The 19,065-nt window shown below is 40.2% G+C and overlaps 2 protein-coding genes across 2 annotated transcripts; one reads left to right on the top strand and one right to left on the bottom strand.

Annotated features, from left to right (window-relative positions):
• The first annotated feature begins 1,222 nt into the window (after positions 1-1,222).
• LOC121730233 (phospholipase ABHD3) lies at positions 1,223-9,847 on the top strand. The gene is made up of 4 exons (XM_042119196.1): positions 1,223-1,426; positions 1,680-1,849; positions 6,803-7,019; positions 9,104-9,847. The coding sequence occupies exons 1-4, from the start codon at positions 1,325-1,327 to the stop codon at positions 9,782-9,784; spliced, it is 1,170 nt and encodes a 389-aa protein (XP_041975130.1). The 5' UTR covers positions 1,223-1,324; the 3' UTR covers positions 9,785-9,847.
• A 3,059-nt stretch (positions 9,848-12,906) lies between these two features.
• Positions 12,907-16,700, bottom strand: LOC121730235 (leucine carboxyl methyltransferase 1). Its single transcript, XM_042119198.1, has 3 exons — positions 16,206-16,700; positions 14,811-14,994; positions 12,907-13,630 (listed from the first exon to the last, which is right to left on the bottom strand). The coding sequence occupies exons 1-3, from the start codon at positions 16,422-16,424 to the stop codon at positions 13,077-13,079; spliced, it is 957 nt and encodes a 318-aa protein (XP_041975132.1). The 5' UTR covers positions 16,425-16,700; the 3' UTR covers positions 12,907-13,076.
• Positions 16,701-19,065: the final 2,365 nt, after the last annotated feature.

Raw genomic sequence — 19,065 nt, 5'->3', positions numbered from 1 at the left:
GGTGCGTTGTCACCTGTCAGACGTCAATCAGTTCAAATAATTCGGGCGGTATAAACCATGGAATTAATATGTACTACGTACAGCAGTACATATTAATTCCATGAGTATGACAGCTGTTTTTACAAATTTAATAACGAAAAAAAAACCGGCCAAGTGCGAGTCGGACTCGCGCACCGAGGGTTCCGACAGCTTAAAGGTATTATAGACCTGAGTATTTGGTATGAATTTCAATTTAATACCTCTACGCGTTTATGAGGAAATGGGTAGTAAGTTTAAAATTATTAAAAAAAAATATATTATGTGATGTAACTAAAAATTTATGGTTTTCGTAATTTTTCCTTTATCTATGCTATAAGACGTTGCTTCGTACCAAATTTCAAGATTCTGAGTTCACGGGAAGCACCCTGTAGGTTTTGATTCCCTTGCAAGTGTCGAAAATTTGCGGCATAAACGGCTGTATCTTTTGATTGCGTTGGCTTAGAAGTTTGATTTTTTCACAGCTTCAAGGGACAGTAGACCTGAGTAATTGATATAAATTTCAGCTTCATACCTCCACGCGTTCCTGAGAAAAAGGGTCTTGACAGACGGACGGACGGACAGACGGACAACAAAGTGATCCTATAAGGGTTCCGTTTTTTCCTTTTGAGGTACGGAACCCTAAAAATAGTTTATTTCGTTAAAATCTTTGCTGATTGGATAATTTTCAAAACGTCTTCTATGTGTGAGTAAGCCGATCAAGTACAAAACTGAAAATCGGTACCTTTTCAGCCAAAAAAAGTGTCTTGAAGATTGTGTTTAAGCTTCGCCTGCATGCTACTTTAGCTCTTCAAGGTGTTGTTTAGGATGTCCATTGAAGTATTAGTGTATACGGCAGCCGAGGACTAGGAATTCTTTAAAAAACTCGAGGAGCAAATCAACACAGTGTTTACTTTTAGGCTCACACACACACACCTAAAGTCCACCACACACCACTTAAAGTCATCTGGAACGCGGGGGTAGTGTTTTGTTTTTTTTTTTTTGTAAATAGTGCTTAGTGCATTAGTGTGAACATTGGTGAGAGCCTGTGGTGAGAACCAACATAGAAGAAAGACATTCCTTTTTTTTTTTTTTTTATTTTAATCTGTTGTATTCTGTATTATTGTATTTTTTTTGGAGCAAAGGACTCGTTTCCAGCTCCCAATAAATTAAAAAAAAAATACATTTTCATTCATTCATGTTTCATTTCGTAGAAAATGAATTTGGAATCAGCTGATACTATAATAATGTAGTGCTCTCTTTGCAGTTTGTAGATTAGCATTGAATATAAATACGTAAAGCCTTCAATATGTTTGGGCCGTTTTTATATATTCTAGAAGTCAGGAAAGAGTTTGTAGTAGTTTCTCTTTCAGTATTGTACATAACATATTATCTCCTGGAAGTCGTCAAGGTAAAATCAATTTTTTCTCGGTATAGGAGGCAATATAACTTAACCTCTAAATTTAATATGGCTCTTGATTCTATATTAAAATTCATAAGATTATCTTATGTTTGAATGTTACCATATTTAATATTTTAATCTTTTATTTTGACTTTATCAATTAACATTTTAATAAAAAACTTTTTTATTCTTGTACACAAAGCAATAGTACAGCATAAATGTAATGTGAAAATGTGACCAACATTTTAGCTATTAATTTCAGAAACCAATGCTAGTATGCCGCGAAGGTAAATTTCGTCAATTTCTGGAGGAAGAAGTGCCGTTACTCCAAGAGTCATACTGGCCGACACCATGGTGTGTAGAGTCCCGGCTTCAAACTGTTCTCGGCTCCATTATACGCTCGCACCTGCTTCCACCGGTCCAGTATAGAAGGTACCACCTAAGTTAATTATTTATTAAAAACATTTTAATTAAACATTGGTAAAGGTTTGGAAACATACCCTAAGATTGATGGGGAGCGGAGGTAAGGGGGGAGTGGGGAGGAAGGGTAAACACCCCCCCGTACCAAATCAACACTGAGAAACCCCCCCCCCCAGTTTTGGAGCTTCTCACCTTTGAAATTTTTGGAATTCTGAGGGTGTTTTGTGACGGTCGCCGGCTGCTAAGTAAGTAAGCTGCAGCACAGTCACGATTCTAACCTGACCTACTTTTGGACTTTCTGGATTGTGTTTGTTTTTGTCTTGGCCGGGGGCTGCAACCCCCGAGCCCCCCTTTTATTTGATGATGGTCACCGGCTGTTGGGGTTGACAGTTTGAATAAAAGTCCGTTGTTTCTTGAATTAGAAACATGAAACTTTATTTTTGGGCTACTGATCAAAAATAAATCATAAATGAATATGTTGTTTAAGCGCGTCTGGAAATTCAACCCCCAGGGCATGAAATTGGGGTACAAAGTTTCAATGTAAGTCCGTCATTTCTTGAGTTAGCAACATGAAGCTTTATTTTTCGGCTACTGTTAAAAACAAAAAGATACTTATTTAAGCATTTCTGGAAAACCTACCTCTAAAGGGGTGGAATAGGGGTTGAAAGTTGGAATGAAAGACCACCATTTCTTAAGTTAGAAATATGAAAGTTTATTGACGTTTGCATTTGACATTTGCTTAAGTAGGGTCCCGTTTTTACTCTTTGTATAAGGAACCACAAAAGGGGGAAAACTATCCATCTTTGTTATTAAGTATACTATGTTAACGCAGACGAATTCGCGGGCAACAGCTAGTTTTGGTACAAATAGAACAATAATATTTTTAAAGAGTTAATTTAGTTAATTGTCTTTGTGTGAAGACAAAGGTTAATTTGAATTAATACTTTAATAAACATATTTATTTCCTGTTTATACAACATAATATTATAATCACAATGGACATAGTCTAAAATAGTTTTAATATACAAAATTATGTAATTATTAAATAATATGATGTAGTTAATTGAAATTTGATTATTATTATTTTTTTTTTTAATTTATATTTTAATCAATGTTGTACTTATTAGTTATTTCAGAATTTATTTTGTATTTTTTTTTCATAATAATCTTTTTAATTTATGTTCATTTTTAACTGTTTTTAAACTCTATTTAATGTAATTTTACATGTTGTTGTTAACATTATATTTAAAATGAATGTTGTGTTGCCTATAAAGGTGTGTGCATCAGAATTGAAAATTCTTGTATTCTATTAACTGTAATATTTTAAATGCATATGCTGTTGGCAACCATTTAAATAAATAAATAAATAAATACATAGCTAGACAACACTCTTTGGTATAATATTATGACTTATGAGTTATGAGTAATAGTTTACTTAATGGAAGTTGTTTATATATATTTTGTCCTTCATTGCTTAACATAGTAATATTATATAACTTAATTTCTATACTTATCAAAGACTAGCTGTTGCCCGCGACTTCAGTTTATAGCGCGCGATGTCAACAAAATTGGTGTCAAAAGCTTTTATAAAAAAATCCTGGTACCCCTTAAATCAAAACAGCTGTGCAGTGTGCACATAATAATATTTCAATTTTTTAAATTAAACTTTATATTTTACGCCAAATTTTTAAGCTTATTTAGCCCCGCAATTACATAACTTTACCCATAAACTATTTATCATTGATAGGTTTAAGGTTATGTCACTGGCTCACTGCATAGATAAAGTACTGATTTATTAAATAACGTACATAAGAAATAACAATCGAAAAAAATCGGAAACTGAATGTAAGATAATACCACCAATGTAGAGGACGCACGGCGCCATCTATTTTGAATTTTTGGAACTAACGTAATTACTTACGCATTTTCACCCCCTTACAACGCTTTTTTCCAGTAGCCTATGTTCTTTCTCAGGCTTTAGACTATCTGTATACAAAATTTCATTACAATCGGTTCGGTAGTTTTGGCGTGAAAGCAAGACAGACAGACAGAGATACCTTCGCATTTATAATATTAGTATAGATAAAAAGAATATAATAATTAAGTATACTATTTGAATACTAGACAGTGATTTGTTTTACAGTCATTAAAATTAAGATAAGTACTTACTGAGAAAGATTTTTATTATACTTATACTCATTTTGACAAAATTAAAAGACCAATATAACATTTTTTTATTCTAATATTTAGCTTCTTTAGTGTAAAGAAGCAATACACACCAAAATTACAGGAAAATTACAGAGCCATTTTTGTAATCTATATCTATACTTATAATAAAATCGTAGAGGTAAAATTTTTGTACATTGTAAATAAACTTGAAAAAACGAGTCAGGGGCATTGTAGAAGAGTAATAGAACACATTTTAACTGTTTTTGAAATTTTTGTTTCTCTGTCTGTTTGTCGGTTTGTCTGTTTGTCTGTTTGTACAGGCTAATTTCTGAATCCGCTGGACCGATTTCAATGAAATTTGGCATGATGATAACTTACATCTCTGGTCAACATCTTAGATACTTTTTTAACCGAATTTCAAAAAAGGAGGAGTTAATGTTTACTTTGCTGTTTGTGGTCAAATTTTTAAAATTCTTTTGTTGTATAGATTGCCCGAATTTGATACCATGTTTACAATAAAATCGGCCAAGTGTGAGTTGGACTCGCGCACGAAGGGTTCCGTACCGTTATAGAGAAAAAATAGGCCAGAAGTTGTGTTTTTGTATGGGAGCCCTTAAATTTTAATTATATTCTAATTTTATAATTATTTATTAATGTATACATATAATTAAGGATTCTGTAAAAATTTCAACTGCCTGCCTGTTGTCATTATTGATATCGAGCAAAAAGGCCAAAAAATCATGTTTGTTGTATGGGGGTCACCCTTAAATATTGATTTTATTTTGTTTTCAGTATTTTTTGTTATAGCGGCAACAGATATATATAATATGTAAAAATTTCAGAACTCTAGCTGTAACAGTTCTTGAGATTCAGCCTGGAGACAGACAGATGGTCAGAAAACGAAGTCTTAGTAATAGGACTAATAGGGTCCGGGTCGTTTTTACCCTTTGGGTACGGGACCCTAAAAACGGTGACTTGATAAGTAATGGAATTGATGAAACTCCTCGAAATTGTGATTTAATTGTAGATTATGAATCTGAGAATAAGAGGTAGGTTAAAGAGGGATAGATGCCTACATTAAATCCCGTCTTCTATAGTCTATCCTCTATCTCCGTCACATGTTTCTTCCCACTGTCCTGTGGCCCCATCCCCTGTCCACGCCAAGCGGTCTTCGAAGAAAGGATTTTTCAAAACGATAAGTATCTGAGGTTCAAGTTTCCTGGGTCTTTGATGTAAATTAAAAATTTCATGTGTAATATAGATCCAAATAAAATAGTCGTAGATGGCTGTTCAATTTTCTAAATCTCGATTTTAGTAACATACACTCACGCGGACGAAGTTGCGGGCAACAGCTAGTATGTGATAAGCATAAAGTTAATATACCTAGCAGAATAGAGAAACAAAGGCTTGAGCAAGCGAGATGTCATCAGTAACACTGCATGGTAAAATGAGATGTGTGATACATGACAGCAGAACCAATTTTTTTTCATCTGTTTGACATCCATTCAGCACTTATATCGGCACATTGACAATTTAATCTCTTAGGAAGATGCTTGTGTAATGCTAAGTACTCACATATTATGGGTTTTGTTCGACGTTATTGCTCGATCGAGCAAAACGTGGGAGAGCCATGCTTCGGCACGAATGGGCCGGCTCGACCGGAGAAATACCACGTTCTCACAGAAAACCGGCGTGAAACAGCGCTTGCGCTGTGTTTCGCCGAGTGAGTGAGTTTACCGGAGGCCCAATCCCCTACCCTATTCCCTTTCCTACCCTCCCCTATTCCCTTCCCTTCCCATCCCTACCCTCCCCTATTACCCTATTCCCTCTTCAAAGGCCGGCAACGCACCTGCAGCTCTTCTGATGCTGCGAGTGTCCATGGGCGACGGAAGTTGCTTTCCATCAGGTGACCCGTTTGCTCGTTTGCCCCCTTATTTCATAAAAAAAAAAAACCGCGGCTCGGGATTTCGTCCACACAATCAGCATTGTTCGATAGTTTTATTCTAAATCGATATATTTAATTTCATCGAGAAGGCTCGATGCGAGCCTTCGGGCTGTGAGTTTTGCGGTCCACATAGTAATTATTACTCGATTTGGAGTAAAACTATCGAGCAAAAATTTTTTGAGAGTACTTAGCATAAGTGTATACTTACTTAAACAAATTTTTACACACAGACGTAAATCAATTTCGGTTTTGTTTGACAGCTCGAGATTGTTGCTCTATTCTGCTAGGTATAAGTGTTAACTTTACAACAACAAGTGTGACAAGTGATGCAAGTTTAAAACAGCAAATGTTGAAAATGTGAAAGTGCATTACAAAAATTCAATGCAAATTAGAAGCAAATTCACCTAACACACTTACAAGCAGAAGGTATAATATTATAACAAACTAGATGACGCCCGCAACTCCGTTGCGCCAAAATTCGTTAATCGCGCGGGAACCGTACATTTTTCCGGGATAGGAACTATCCTATGTCCTTTCCCGGGACTCAAAGTATCTCCATGCCAAATTTCAGCAAAATCGGTTCAGCGGTTTGGACGTGAAGAGGTAACAGACAGACAGACACACTTTCGCATTTATAATATAAAATATTAGTATGGAAGTATGGATTGTCCACATATTATGTATGTAATTAGTAATTAGGTACTGATTACCTACATAGATTGTAGGTTGGCAAGTTCAATGCCAAATTGTGACTGGCTTATGTAGGAGTATATTCGATGTTGAAAAATCGCAATACCGCTTATCATTTTGCTATCGTTTTGGCTCACGTAGACCCCGGCATGTGTCCGCAGGGAGGTGCTGCGGCTGTCGGACGGCGGTCAGTTGGCGCTGGACTGGGCGGAGCTGGGCGGTGCGGGGGGCGGGGCGCGGCCCACGCTGCTGGTGCTGCCCGGGCTGACGGGCGGCGCGCACGCGGACTACGTGCGCTGCCTCGTCGCCGCCGCGCACCGCCTCGGCGCCGACGCCGTCGTCTACAACAACCGCGGCCTCGGCGGCCTGCCGCTCACCGTGAGTCATCCCTTATAAGGCCCTATACTCCGATCCGAAAGAAACTCTCAATTTGTTTATCTCAATATCGATAGGCGATCGAACGTTTCGTATAAATACGGACTCATCGCCGACCGAGTCTCGAGATGAGCCTCGGCCGAGTAGAAAACCGAATCCGATGACTTTGTGTCTCGTTTTCAATGTGGCAGATACTGTGTTCTTCTCTATGTAAACATTTGACATAAAATAATAAGTAATAAGACACTCCTAAATCCTAGTATCCCTTGCCTAGTCTCTGCTCGCTCCAATTTCAGAAGTTTAATCTTATCGAGTATCATTTATCATTACTCGTACCAAAACGATACTACTATCTGTGATAACGGGAGCGGGCGCGTGAGGTGACCGGTGGGCGCTTCGAGCTAACGTCTGCCGCGCACACACCGGTCAGTAGGTCCGCGAGATAGTAAATATGTTCAATTTATTGCCCACTGGAAAAATATTGCACGCACGCGCCGAGTAAAGTGATATTGTGAAGGTAACCAGATCTAACATCGTTTTAGATCTAGTTACCTACCTACTACTAGTTACTATTGAGTCACTTATTTTTGTAGTTTATACCCTTTATAATTTTGACCGGCATACACCGTACCGTAGTGGGGTGTGATGTCCGCCCGCGCCAAAACGTCCCACATGATAACGGCCAAAGACACGTTATACTATTCGACAGCGTACGGATTATCGAATAGCCTAGTAAATGAATGCTCAAAAGGGGGGTGTGGATGGAATTTTGTTGTCTAGTTGGTAATCCGTACGCTGCCGATACAGTGGACGTACTGTAAAAAAATTGTCCGTTTGATGCGAGACGTCCGTTGCGTACAATACCGACCTGTGGACCTTTACCTTTACGCGCTACGTCACAACTGTAAGCGTGATCAACTGTCGACGGCTGCCGTCGACTGCTGCCGACTGCCGCCGACAAGTGCCGTCGCCTGCCGTCGACTGCCGCCGACGCGTGCCGCCGACACGTGCCGTTCGCCTGTAAGCGCTCTAAGAGCTGACGACCAAAGTAGGTTCAGCTGTATTAAAACTCCATCAGCTACTTCCCTGAACAACCCTTTCTGATAATCTGCGTGCTGGCAAGCCGTGGGCGGTGGGTGTGGGAGGAGTCGGGTGGGGAAAAAAAAGAAAAAAATGTAGGTTCAGCAACTTTAATTTTTTTTCCAAACAGTTGCTCTATACTTCCTGTGCACCCGAATTTTTTTTTTAAATCAGTCGGGTGGTGGGAAGGGGTTGCCAGCGTTAATTTAATTATAAGAAGGAAAATAATTATTATTTTCATGTCGGCTCAGCTGGATACTAATTAGCTAATGAGTAATGAATAATCGGCCAAGTGCGAGTCGGACTCGCGCACGAAGGATTCCGTACTGGTATAGACCGAAAGGAGACAATTTTTTTTCGTATGGAAGGCCCCTGAAATATTTTCTTTATTTAGATTTTATTATTAATTATTAAAATACAAATATAATTAAGGATTTTGTGAAAATTTTAAGTGTCTAGCTGTTACATTTTTTTTTATGGAATAAGGGGGCAAACGAGCAAACGGGTCACCTGATGGAAAGCAACTTCCGTCGCCCATGGACACTCGCAGCATCAGAAGAGTTGCAGGTGCGTTGCCGGCCTTTTAACCGATTCAGTGCGGATGACACGGGAGCCGTGTCATACGCGTTTTTAACGTGTGGCGTATGACACGGGAGCCGTGTCATTTGAAAAACGATTGTATCTCCTATTATTTTTTTTCACCCGACTCCTCCCACACCCACCGCTCACGGCCTGCCAGCACGTAGATTATCAAAAAGGGTTGTTCAGGGAAGTAGCTAACGGAGTTTTAGTACAGCTGAAGCCACATGACCGATTTGGTCGCCAGCTCTCCGTCGATATGTTATACATTATGTACTCGTATACATGTATTTTAACTCCATAAGAACGCGAGCTGTATAACTCGTCGATCTCAGCATCGGACAGGCCCGAGTGTGAGCGGTTGACGGGTTCTAAACGAGACCTACTCACTGTCAGTATACGTATAACCCGATGTCGGCACTCGGCAGACGCCGCGGCTGTACTGCGCCGTGTCACACGAGGACCTGGCGGAGGCGGTGGCGGCGGTGGCGGCGCGCGCGGGCGGCCCGCTGCTGGCGGCCGGCGTGTCGCTGGGCGGCCTCATCCTGGGCCACTACCTGGCGGAGCGCGGAGCGGAGGCGCGCGTGGCCGCCGCGCTCGTCGTGTCCTCGCCGCTCGACGTGGTGCGCGGCTCCGCTTGCATGGAGGGCCCGCCGCTCAACCGTGCGCTGTCGTGGCACATGGCGCGCAACCTGCGCGACACCGTCGCCGCGCACGGGCTGGGCGGCGGCAGCGTGGCGGCCGCGCGCTCCGTGCGCCAGTTCGACGCCGCCTTCACCGCGGCCCACTTCGGCTTCGCGTCCGCCGACCACTACTACCGTGCCGCCTCGCTCACGGACAAGCTGCGGCACGTGCGCGTGCCGCTGCTGTGCCTGTGCGCCGCCGACGACCCCTTCCAGCCGCTGGAGGCTCTGCCGCTGCGCGAGGCGGCCGCCAGCGGCAGCGTGGCGCTGGCGGTGACGGCGCGCGGAGGCCACATCGGCTTCCTGGAGGGCTGGTGGCCGGCGCCGCCCGCGCGCCCGCCGCGCGACCAGTACATGGCGCGCCTGGCGCACCAATACTTCGCCGCGCTGCTGCGCCGCCCCGACCTGCTGCACGCCCCCTCCTAGCGCCCCGGGCGGCGACGGGCCTGCGCGGCGGCAGGTCGCTCCCACCTAGTACGAGGATCCTCGCTGTGTGTACGCGGATGATTGTATACGCATTGAGAGTCTTCTCACTAGTCGCCCCGTCGCGTCCGTCTTTAGCGGGAGCGGTCGCCGCTGTAGAACGTATGGTTCCTGTTAAAAATCTTAGATTTAAAAACTTCGCACAACCGCGGCGCGGCCCGCAGACCCGACTCGCCGACCGGCGATGGCGCGGTAGTTGTATTATATCGTCAATCGATGGACCGGATTATCTTATATATATAAAATTCTCGTGTCACAATGTTAGTTACCGTACTCCTCCGAAACGGCTTTACTGATTTTTACCAAATTTTATATGCATATTCAGTGGGTATGAGAATCGGCTACTGGGTACTTTTCTTATATTGATAACTGCATTTATTGAATTAATAATAGTAAATTATTACAACTCGAAACTGCCCTGGTGGCTGGATCGGACCCTGCCAGCACAGACATGAGACAGTAAACGAAGGCTTTTGTTCGACGTTTGACAAAGGCCAATATTCTGATTTCTGATGAGTGATGTGACATGTCGGATTTTGTCGTCTTTATTACTGTATGTGCCAGTAGCGGCCTCCGCTCCGACCGCCACGTAATATTTCCTATTGCTTATTTCAATGCCATGTTACAGTCGCATTTCGAGGGTTTAATTTATCAATTGTATTCAGTGACGGATTAACCCATAATCAAATTAAGCAATCGCCTAGGGCAGCACGTCTGAGGGGGCACCAGAGGAAGCACAAAAAAATCCGTCCTTAGGGCATCACTCTCTTACGTCACCAAAAACCATAACAAAAAAGTTTCCAGGAAATTATTATTTTTTAACAAAAAATTGAACCCGACTTCCAAGATAAAAACGATATTCTTAAAATGACCTATACTATACTATATATAAGAGTATGAAAATATAATTCTTGTTTTTCATTAGTGCCTTTTTCAAAATTCGACTTAATCTCAACTACTTCTGCACACAATTTTCACTGTTTTGAAGTCGGTACCAGCTCAGAACTGAGATCCTTGACATACAGTAACTTATTACTTAACTTATCCGGTACCGACTATACCGACATCAAGTCGCCTCTTTAATGAACATGGCACCAAATTCGGATCATGCCATATACCCTATATTGTATACAATAGCGAAAAAAATCTTGAAAATCGGTCCGCAAACGGCGAATTGATCGTTGAACAATGAACATACAAAAAAATATAAACAGACGAACATATAACCTCCTCCTTTTTGGAAATCGGTTAAAAAGAACTAAGTTTTTTAGGCGATAAAGGTTTAAAGGCATGGATTGCTTAGGGCATCAAGTAGTCTTAATCCGTCACTGATTGTATTACATATAAAAATTCGCGTGACTTGTACTTTCAGGCCATTTCCGTGCATATTATAGGTATATTTCATACTTGCAAGTATCAATCATTCAATCATAAACGTAAGAACTGATCATTTTCATGCTTACATAATATCTAAACTCCTCATTTCGCGTAATATAATCCGGTCCCTGCTATCACAACATTATAATTTATAGAGTATTATTAGCGTATATAACGAAAGGAGCGGCGCCCGGCGCGGTGCCCGGCGCGGTGCCCGGCGCGGTGCCCGGCGCGGTGCCGAGTGACGAGTCGTAACTCGTATTGTAATTTGCGACTGTGATGCCTTTTCTACGAGTGGCCTTTCTCGAAATTATCGTTAAACGCGAGCAACCGATGATATTCGTTTTGATATCGTTCGGGCTAGGCGCGACTATATCGTCGGCTATTTATATTTAAGTAGGTATACGAGTAGCGATCGCTAAATATATTAATAAATAATATAAGAAATATTTACAATCGCTCGTCCAAAGAGATAATAATATATATTGTGTTACACGAAACGTCTGTGATGTTGACGCGAGACGCGCCGCACGCCCGAGCTTGTCCGCACTGCGTGCTGCCGCGTGCTGCTGCGGCCGGCCGCGTGCGGCGCACACGCTGCGCTGCGTTAGTGTCTAGAGCTGTGCAATTATACTATAGATTATTTACACTTCGTTATCGCATTTAAAGTTTATTGGCGGCCGATGTTGAAAGATGCCGAGCATTCAAACTTAACGCACATATCTCGTTTTTATAATACATGTTTTACATATTATGTACTAATAAAGTAAGTACTAAAATTAATGGTTGTGATTATTTTATTTTAAGTTCCGGTCACGACTCTTAAAGTATTCTATTTTTTAACCTCCGACCGAAAAGGAATCTTGTAAGTAATAAACATAAGATACTAAAGTTCAAAGTACCTTGGAATTTGTATCATTTTGTAACATCACTACACTATTTATAAAATATTATGTATCTTTAAATTTTGAGATTTGCATTTATATGCGCTTAAATAATAAAAAATGTAAAAAACTGAAAAAAATCCTAACAAATCCGAACAAAGTTCATCATTATCAGCTCGCTAGCTGAAAAACTATGAATTTATCTAGTTACTAGCTGTTGCCCGCGACTTCGTCATCAGTACACAATTTGAAAAATTCTGCTCGATAGAAAAATATCTCAAAGATAACTGTTATAACGCTGTTTCTCATAATTAAATCATTTTATGGCTAAATTACACACTTTCTAGTAAAAACAAAAAATTTAGTACATTTGTCGTAACCTAACCTAGAGGTTTGATATTATATTTGATTTGTGTAATACTAAAAACAAAAGGTTTTTTCTCCTATTTCCTATTATCAAGGCGAGCGCGTACAAGGCTGTACAAGGCGCGCTGATATGAATGTTATTTTAATGTCCTTTACGTCGATATTCATACTGAGTAGTCCCTAAAATAAGCAGGTCGCAGGTCGCAGGCAGGGCGATATCTGTCAGTACTTACCTGCCTATTTTAGGGACTACTGGGCCTTAAATCTTAATAGAATGTAAAGTATGCTAGAATTTTCTAGCATAATATAATATTACAATGGATTGAAATATAGCAGAATACTCTATTAAAGTACATACATTACATAAGTAAGCTCCGGGGTGGGAATTGGGATACATAATACAAAAATAGTAACACTCATAATAAAAAAACTACACAGTCATCGTGTAGCATTTATTTTATATCATAAATAAATATTTAACACTTACGAGTAATGATAAAATAGATCAGACAAATGTAATACGCACCGCGGTGGCGGCGGACACCGAAATATTTACAGATACACTGGGACAAAGCGAGGAATACGAAGTATCCGGAGAAAAGTGTCGCCTACGCGTTGAGGTCCATGTCGGCGAAGAGGTCGCCGCGCGTGGCGACGCACAGCGCGTAGTGCGTGTTGAGTTGCAGCAGCAACTCGCGCTCGTCCAGCATCTCCAGCGCCTCCGCGCGAGCGCGGTCCTCCTCCGGCAGCGCGCGCCACACCGTCTCCATGTCCCATGCGCGCGCCGTGTCGAACCCCACCTCGCGCAACGCGGCCGCCTGCGCGGCGGGCGGCGCCGCATGCCGCTCGTCTGGCGGCGCCACGCCGCGCGCGCCCAGCGACCGCAGCATCACCTCGCCGAACTTGTCGCCCAGGTTGCACTGCTCGTACACCAGCAGCACGCAACGCGAGAATGCCTCGGCCAGGTGGCGAAGCAGCGCGCGCGCCGGCTCCGCCCGCAGGTATACGAGCACGCACTCGGCCAGCAGCAGCGTGGGCGCGTCCGGCTGCGCGCCCGCCGCCGCCAGCGCGCGCCGCACCGAGCTCACGCTGCGCAGGTCGCAGCCCAGCAGGTGGTAGCCGTCCGCGTGCAGGTCGCCCGAGCGGATGACCACCTCGCCGTCTGACCGCCGCGCCGACGCACATTTGGGAAATTTTATTCAATCACTTCTGCGAGTTATTCGATTAACATATTGGGCGGATAAATTTGTTAAAATTGTTCTGTAAAATATTTACTATAAAGTCAAACAATAGGTTTGCACACATACATTTTTAACACGAAATATACACAGAAGAAAAACGACACAACAGGAACTGCTTATCTCTAACAGAAATTTCTTCCAGCAGTCCTACGGAGAGAAATGTGATGGGAAATATCAGATAGGACTATTAGTAGGTTGACCCAGTTTCATCAAGCAATGTTAAATAAATAATGGCTTGTTAAATCAGTTAATGGCCTGTTAGAGCTATCAAGCGTTCCACCATACGCGAATGTCATGTCAAATCGCCTAACACGGTGTTAAATTTTAATTCCTGCTGGGGAGGTCCGTTAAATATATAACAGGCCATTATAATAGTCAAAACAACAACTGTCAAAGACAATATCCAATATCAATAAAAGAATCTGTTTTGACTTTTGAGTGTTTCCACCATGTTTCACCACATCCTTACCACGGACGTAAAAAAAATACTTACATATTATTTATTATTTTTCATGTTATGCATAATTATTTATTTTCATTTTGTCAAAAGTTCAGCCCTCGCATTTTCCTTGACATTGCAAATACACTGACTTGTATCAAAATTACCAAACCGAAATAAGTAAATAAAAGTTTGTATAATTCATGTTTTCAGCTTTGACAGATCATAATTATTAACCTGGTAAATTAAAAAGAACTATTGTAGTGTAACAAATAATAATAATTTGGTCGCATTATCTACCAGATGACATATTATTACTTGTACTATTATCTATTCTGTGGTATTATACCAATAAGGTGAAAATGACACATTGCAGCCAACATGTCATATTAAACTTGTACATTGCAATTTCGTCGCCTTATAACAAGAACGAACGAATTGAATGTTCACTTGTTGTTCACTTAACATTGCATTTACTAATCCGCTGTTAAATTTTTACTGTGGGACTTAAGTATTTTAACAGTCTGTTTAATTTTCCAAGGTCCGTTAAGTAGTGCCTTGTTAGGATTTAACAAACAGAGGTTGGTGAAATTGGGTCTAAGGTTCATATTTTTTCAAATACATATAAGAACAAGTAAACAAAAAAGTAAAAAAAACCTCACCCTCTTTACAAATTTTCTCCAGCAGTTGTTTGTTTCTTTTGATAATGTGACATTTTTTGTTGGTGACAGAAGGAAAATCCAGTTCTATGAAATTGCTAACGGCCTGTGTGGTGTCCTTCAGCCTCCAGTACAGGGTCTCAAATCCGCAACCCAAATTTATTATCTGACACTTGGTTCCACAGCGCTAAAACATTTTATTCTGTTTTTTTTATAATACTAAATAATTGCTTTATTTAAATTAACCGATTCAATGCAGCGCACATTTTTCAAGCTTTCAGTAGTGGCGGCATACAATTTTCTCGTGACTCGTTGTCCATGACATACACCATAGAAGTAGATGACACGGCTACCGACTCACTGCCCATGTTCAAAAAGGTTTATTTTTTTCTTGGTTTTTACACGTGTATTAACTTGATTTATTTAGTTTAACCCAAACCATTGCTGTTAACGGAAGGTTACATTGTTTTGAGTTGATTTCGAGTAGTTTTATTAAGTGTTAACCTGAAAATGGCAGGCAAGTGATTTTTTATTCAGATGTTGCAAACCTTTTGTAGGTTTCAAAGTTATAAAAATGAGTATATTAAATAGATCTGGGTTTCCGATGTAACTTACGTTCGTAGATTTAAAGAAGTTCATTGTTAAGTTTTTTGGTAATACATAATGTTAGTAATGTTTTTCAGACCAACACAATTTTACAAACCGTGGTAATTATTATTAGGTACTTTTTTCAATTCACAGAACATTTAGAAACGAAGTCTATAGGCATGTTCTACATGGAAAATTAAGATGGTTATGTGAGTAGAACCTTCTAAAGTGTAATTTGAGGGAGATCCAATCGTTTTCTAAATGATACAGCTCACATGTCATACGCCACATGTTAAAAACATAATATATGACACGACTGCCGTGACATCCGCACTGAATCGGTTAAATATATAAACAAATAATAGTTGGTAGAATCTCAAGGAATATATAAAATTCAAAGAACTTTTGCACGAGCTCTTATTATTGTTATAAATGTAGTGGAAAATAATGTGGAGTGTTTTAAAATTCCATAATTTCAAGTGAATGGTCAGATTTCAGAAGTGAAATCTGACCATTCACCTTTGTTGCATGGCCACAAGTCACAATACGATGGTATAATGAGACCAAGGTTTTGATTTTTCTGATTTTTTTTTCTAAAAGCAAATTGATGGTGCATAAATTCAAGCATTTAGATATCATACAAATAAGCTACCCAGACATCAGATTGCAATGGGCACCGGGCGGAAAGTTATTGAGCTCAGCAATAACTCACTGCCCAGTGCAACATAACTCACCCTATTGTAATTAATTATCACACAAATATCCTTTCCGTAAGGTTTGCAAGTTACAATTTACATTTATGTAAAGTACCTCTAGGAACTGATGGATGAACATCTCCATTGCCTTGACGCGAGCGTAGTAGCCGCGGTTGATCTCGGGCGCCTTGCGGTCGACGTGCTTGGCGAAGTACGCGATGTACTCGTCCTTCCAGTATCCGAGCTCCACGGCGCAGCGCTTGCACTCCGTGGCGTCCGTGTTCGTCGCGATCGTCGCCTCGTCCTCCGCGCTCCACGACATTATGTTGTTCATTGTCACTTCGATAACTTTATATCGGTTTTGAATACGGCGAGTATTCCGATTATACGATAATTCCTACAGGAACCTCATAGCTGAACGGTTTTCACTTGCTGTCGGTGAATAAAAGAACGCACTTTGTGCGACGTTTTTTTAAGGAATAGATAGCAAGGATCAGAAAATCGGAAAAAATATTTTATTTCAACAGAAAATGAGACAATTCTTTACGTTTAAAAGAAAACTCTCGATTTAGTTTACAAAATTTGTTACAACTTACAGCAGATAGCTTGTTGACAAATGATTGGAATAATGACATAGGAACAATAAGACATTGACATTATTTTTTTTAATCAGGCAAGCTGAGAAATAGGGACCGTGCAGAAACTATAGAGGGCGTCGTAATTCGACAGCAGCGACACGATGCGAGTAAAAGAAGTAAGTTGTGAGTGACTTGGCCGTGTTCGTCGGCGTAATTTTTAGCGCATTCGCTGCAAAACCTAGTTATTGCGCATGTCCAAATCATGTCATGCCATGGCAACGACGACTGTTTACGACTTGACATATAACTCATTTAAATCTTATATCTTTAAACACAATGATATTCTATGTTACTAATTGTTTAAACAAGCAATTCTTGTATATATATTATATAATTGGAATCTCGGAATCGGCTCCAACGATTTTTTAGAAAATGTCATTTTATTCGTGTTTTATCGAATACCGAGCAAAGCTCGGTCAAATAGCTAGTAATATTAATACCTCGATAATTTCCTCCACTAAATTTTCCAAGTGATCCATATCCATATCAATACTTAATATAAAATATTATAATTGGGAAGAGTTTGTTTGTTTGTTTGAACGCGCTAATCTCAGGAATTACTGGTCCGATTTGAAAAATTCTTTCAGTGTTAGATAGCCTATTTATCGAGGAAGGCTATATTACTAGGCTTATTTTAGCACGCTAAGACTAATAGGAGCGAAGAAATAGAGGAAAGTGTGGAAAAAACGGGAGAAATTATTTAAAAGGGCTTATTTGAACGTACTGGAGTATATAATATAGAATAAATTATATAGAATAGACCACATGAAAGGACTTAGGTTTCTTTTTTTGCGGAAAAATGTACCTACGGTTTCCGTGACATTCCTAAATTACGCGGGCGAAGCCGCGCGGAACATCTAGTTTTCCATAATAAAGTAATCAAACACTATTAAATAGTGTTAAATAAATTAATGTAGGCTTATGTATTTATGTTTAGCTTTTATAAATCATGACGTTTAAACAATTAATATACGTTGTTTACGACTTGACCAGCCGCCAGCCATAGCCCATAATACGCCGACGAACACGGCCGGCCGTGTTCGCCGCCGTATTTTTGGACAAACCTTTTATTGCGCATGTGCAAAACATGTCATGGCAACGCCATAACAAGTTGCTGGTCAAGTCGTAAACAACGTATTAATTGTTTATACATGATTAAAATACTAAAAGCTAAACATAAATACATAAGCCTAAATTGACTAAAATAATTTATTTACATAACACTATAATAGTGTTTGATTATTTTATTATGGAAAATATGGATATTGGCCCGGGAGCCAGGTAAATTTTTGGTCAATGATTTCCTTCCCGGGCGAAACTTTGTACAATCCATAAGAGACTTATACTATGAATACTAGCGACCGTCAGCTGCGACTCCGTGGGTGGGGTGGACACTGGGCAGTGGCAGCCACCCCCATGAAGAAAAAAAATTTTCAGTCATTTCCTCTTATTTGTAAATTTATCAGAGTATAGTTTATGGAGTATTTTGAAAGAAAAACATAGTCAGCTGACCATAACATAAGAGGATTATACATCAGCTCCTTGAATACGAGTATGAAAAAAAAATATATTTTTAATGATTTCAGTGGAAAGTTTGTCAGCTGGTACCTTGAAAGGTGTAAGGCAACATCTATACCTACTAAAACTTATCAGCTGACGACTTTTTCACTGACTTACAGCTAGCTGATTTTTTTAATTGTTTACTAGAGTATTTTAACAATACTCTGACAAATTTTCAAATCAGAGGAAATGACTGAAAAAAAAAATTTCTTCATTTTGGGAGGCTGCCACTGTCCACCCCACTAACGGAGTCGCAGCTGACGGTCGCTAGTATTCATAGTATAAGTCCCTTACTTATTTTCGGTTGGGAGGGACTTGGTCATGAAAATCTGTCACTGGCCCCAGTTCTATAATGGATATGGATCACTTGGAAAATTTAGTGGAGGAAATTATCGACGATGTAATAATATTATTTAAATGAGTTGAATGTCAAGACGTAAACAGTTGTCGTTGCTATGGCATGACATGATTTGGACATGCGCAATAACTAGGTTTTGCAGCGAATGCACAAAAAATTACGCCGACGAACCCGGCCATCGTCATGTTTGTCAAAGCTTCTAAATAAAGAAAAAAAAATAGAGACAGCGATACGATTTGACGCATTGAGGTACCTACCTACTATAGACTGGAGAGAGCCTTATGTCAGTGTCAAAGATATTTTACTAGTAAAATATCTTTGATCAGTGTATAAGCGTCAAAAGCGTGTAATGACTAATGTTATGCCCTACTTACTAGGACATAACAAAGGAGTCGGTCTGCATATTTCATGTAATAAAA

Source organism: Aricia agestis, chromosome 9 (assembly GCF_905147365.1).
Source record: "Aricia agestis chromosome 9, ilAriAges1.1, whole genome shotgun sequence".
Classification (NCBI taxonomy): Eukaryota; Metazoa; Arthropoda; class Insecta; order Lepidoptera; family Lycaenidae; genus Aricia; species Aricia agestis.
The sequence above is the reverse complement of the archived record's forward strand: the minus strand, read 5'-3'. Positions and strand labels throughout refer to the sequence as shown.

What these genes read in the sequence shown, in the direction of transcription:
- LOC121730235 (XM_042119198.1), bottom strand. Translation starts at nt 16,424, where the DNA reads ATGAACAACATAATGTCGTGGAGCGCGGAGGACGAGGCGACGATCGCG. An exon ending in TCATCCATCAGTTCCTAGAG is followed by an intron (nt 14,995 to 16,205) that starts GTACTTTACATA and finishes AAAATGTTTTAG; the next exon opens with CGCTGTGGAACCAAGTGTCA. An exon ending in GGAGAAAATTTGTAAAGAGG is followed by an intron (nt 13,631 to 14,810) that starts GTGAGGTTTTTT and finishes CGCGGCGGTCAG; the next exon opens with ACGGCGAGGTGGTCATCCGC.
- LOC121730233 (XM_042119196.1), top strand. Translation starts at nt 1,325, where the DNA reads ATGTTTGGGCCGTTTTTATATATTCTAGAAGTCAGGAAAGAGTTTGTA. An exon ending in CCACCGGTCCAGTATAGAAG is followed by an intron (nt 1,850 to 6,802) that starts GTACCACCTAAG and finishes ATGTGTCCGCAG; the next exon opens with GGAGGTGCTGCGGCTGTCGG. An exon ending in TCGGCGGCCTGCCGCTCACC is followed by an intron (nt 7,020 to 9,103) that starts GTGAGTCATCCC and finishes GGCACTCGGCAG; the next exon opens with ACGCCGCGGCTGTACTGCGC.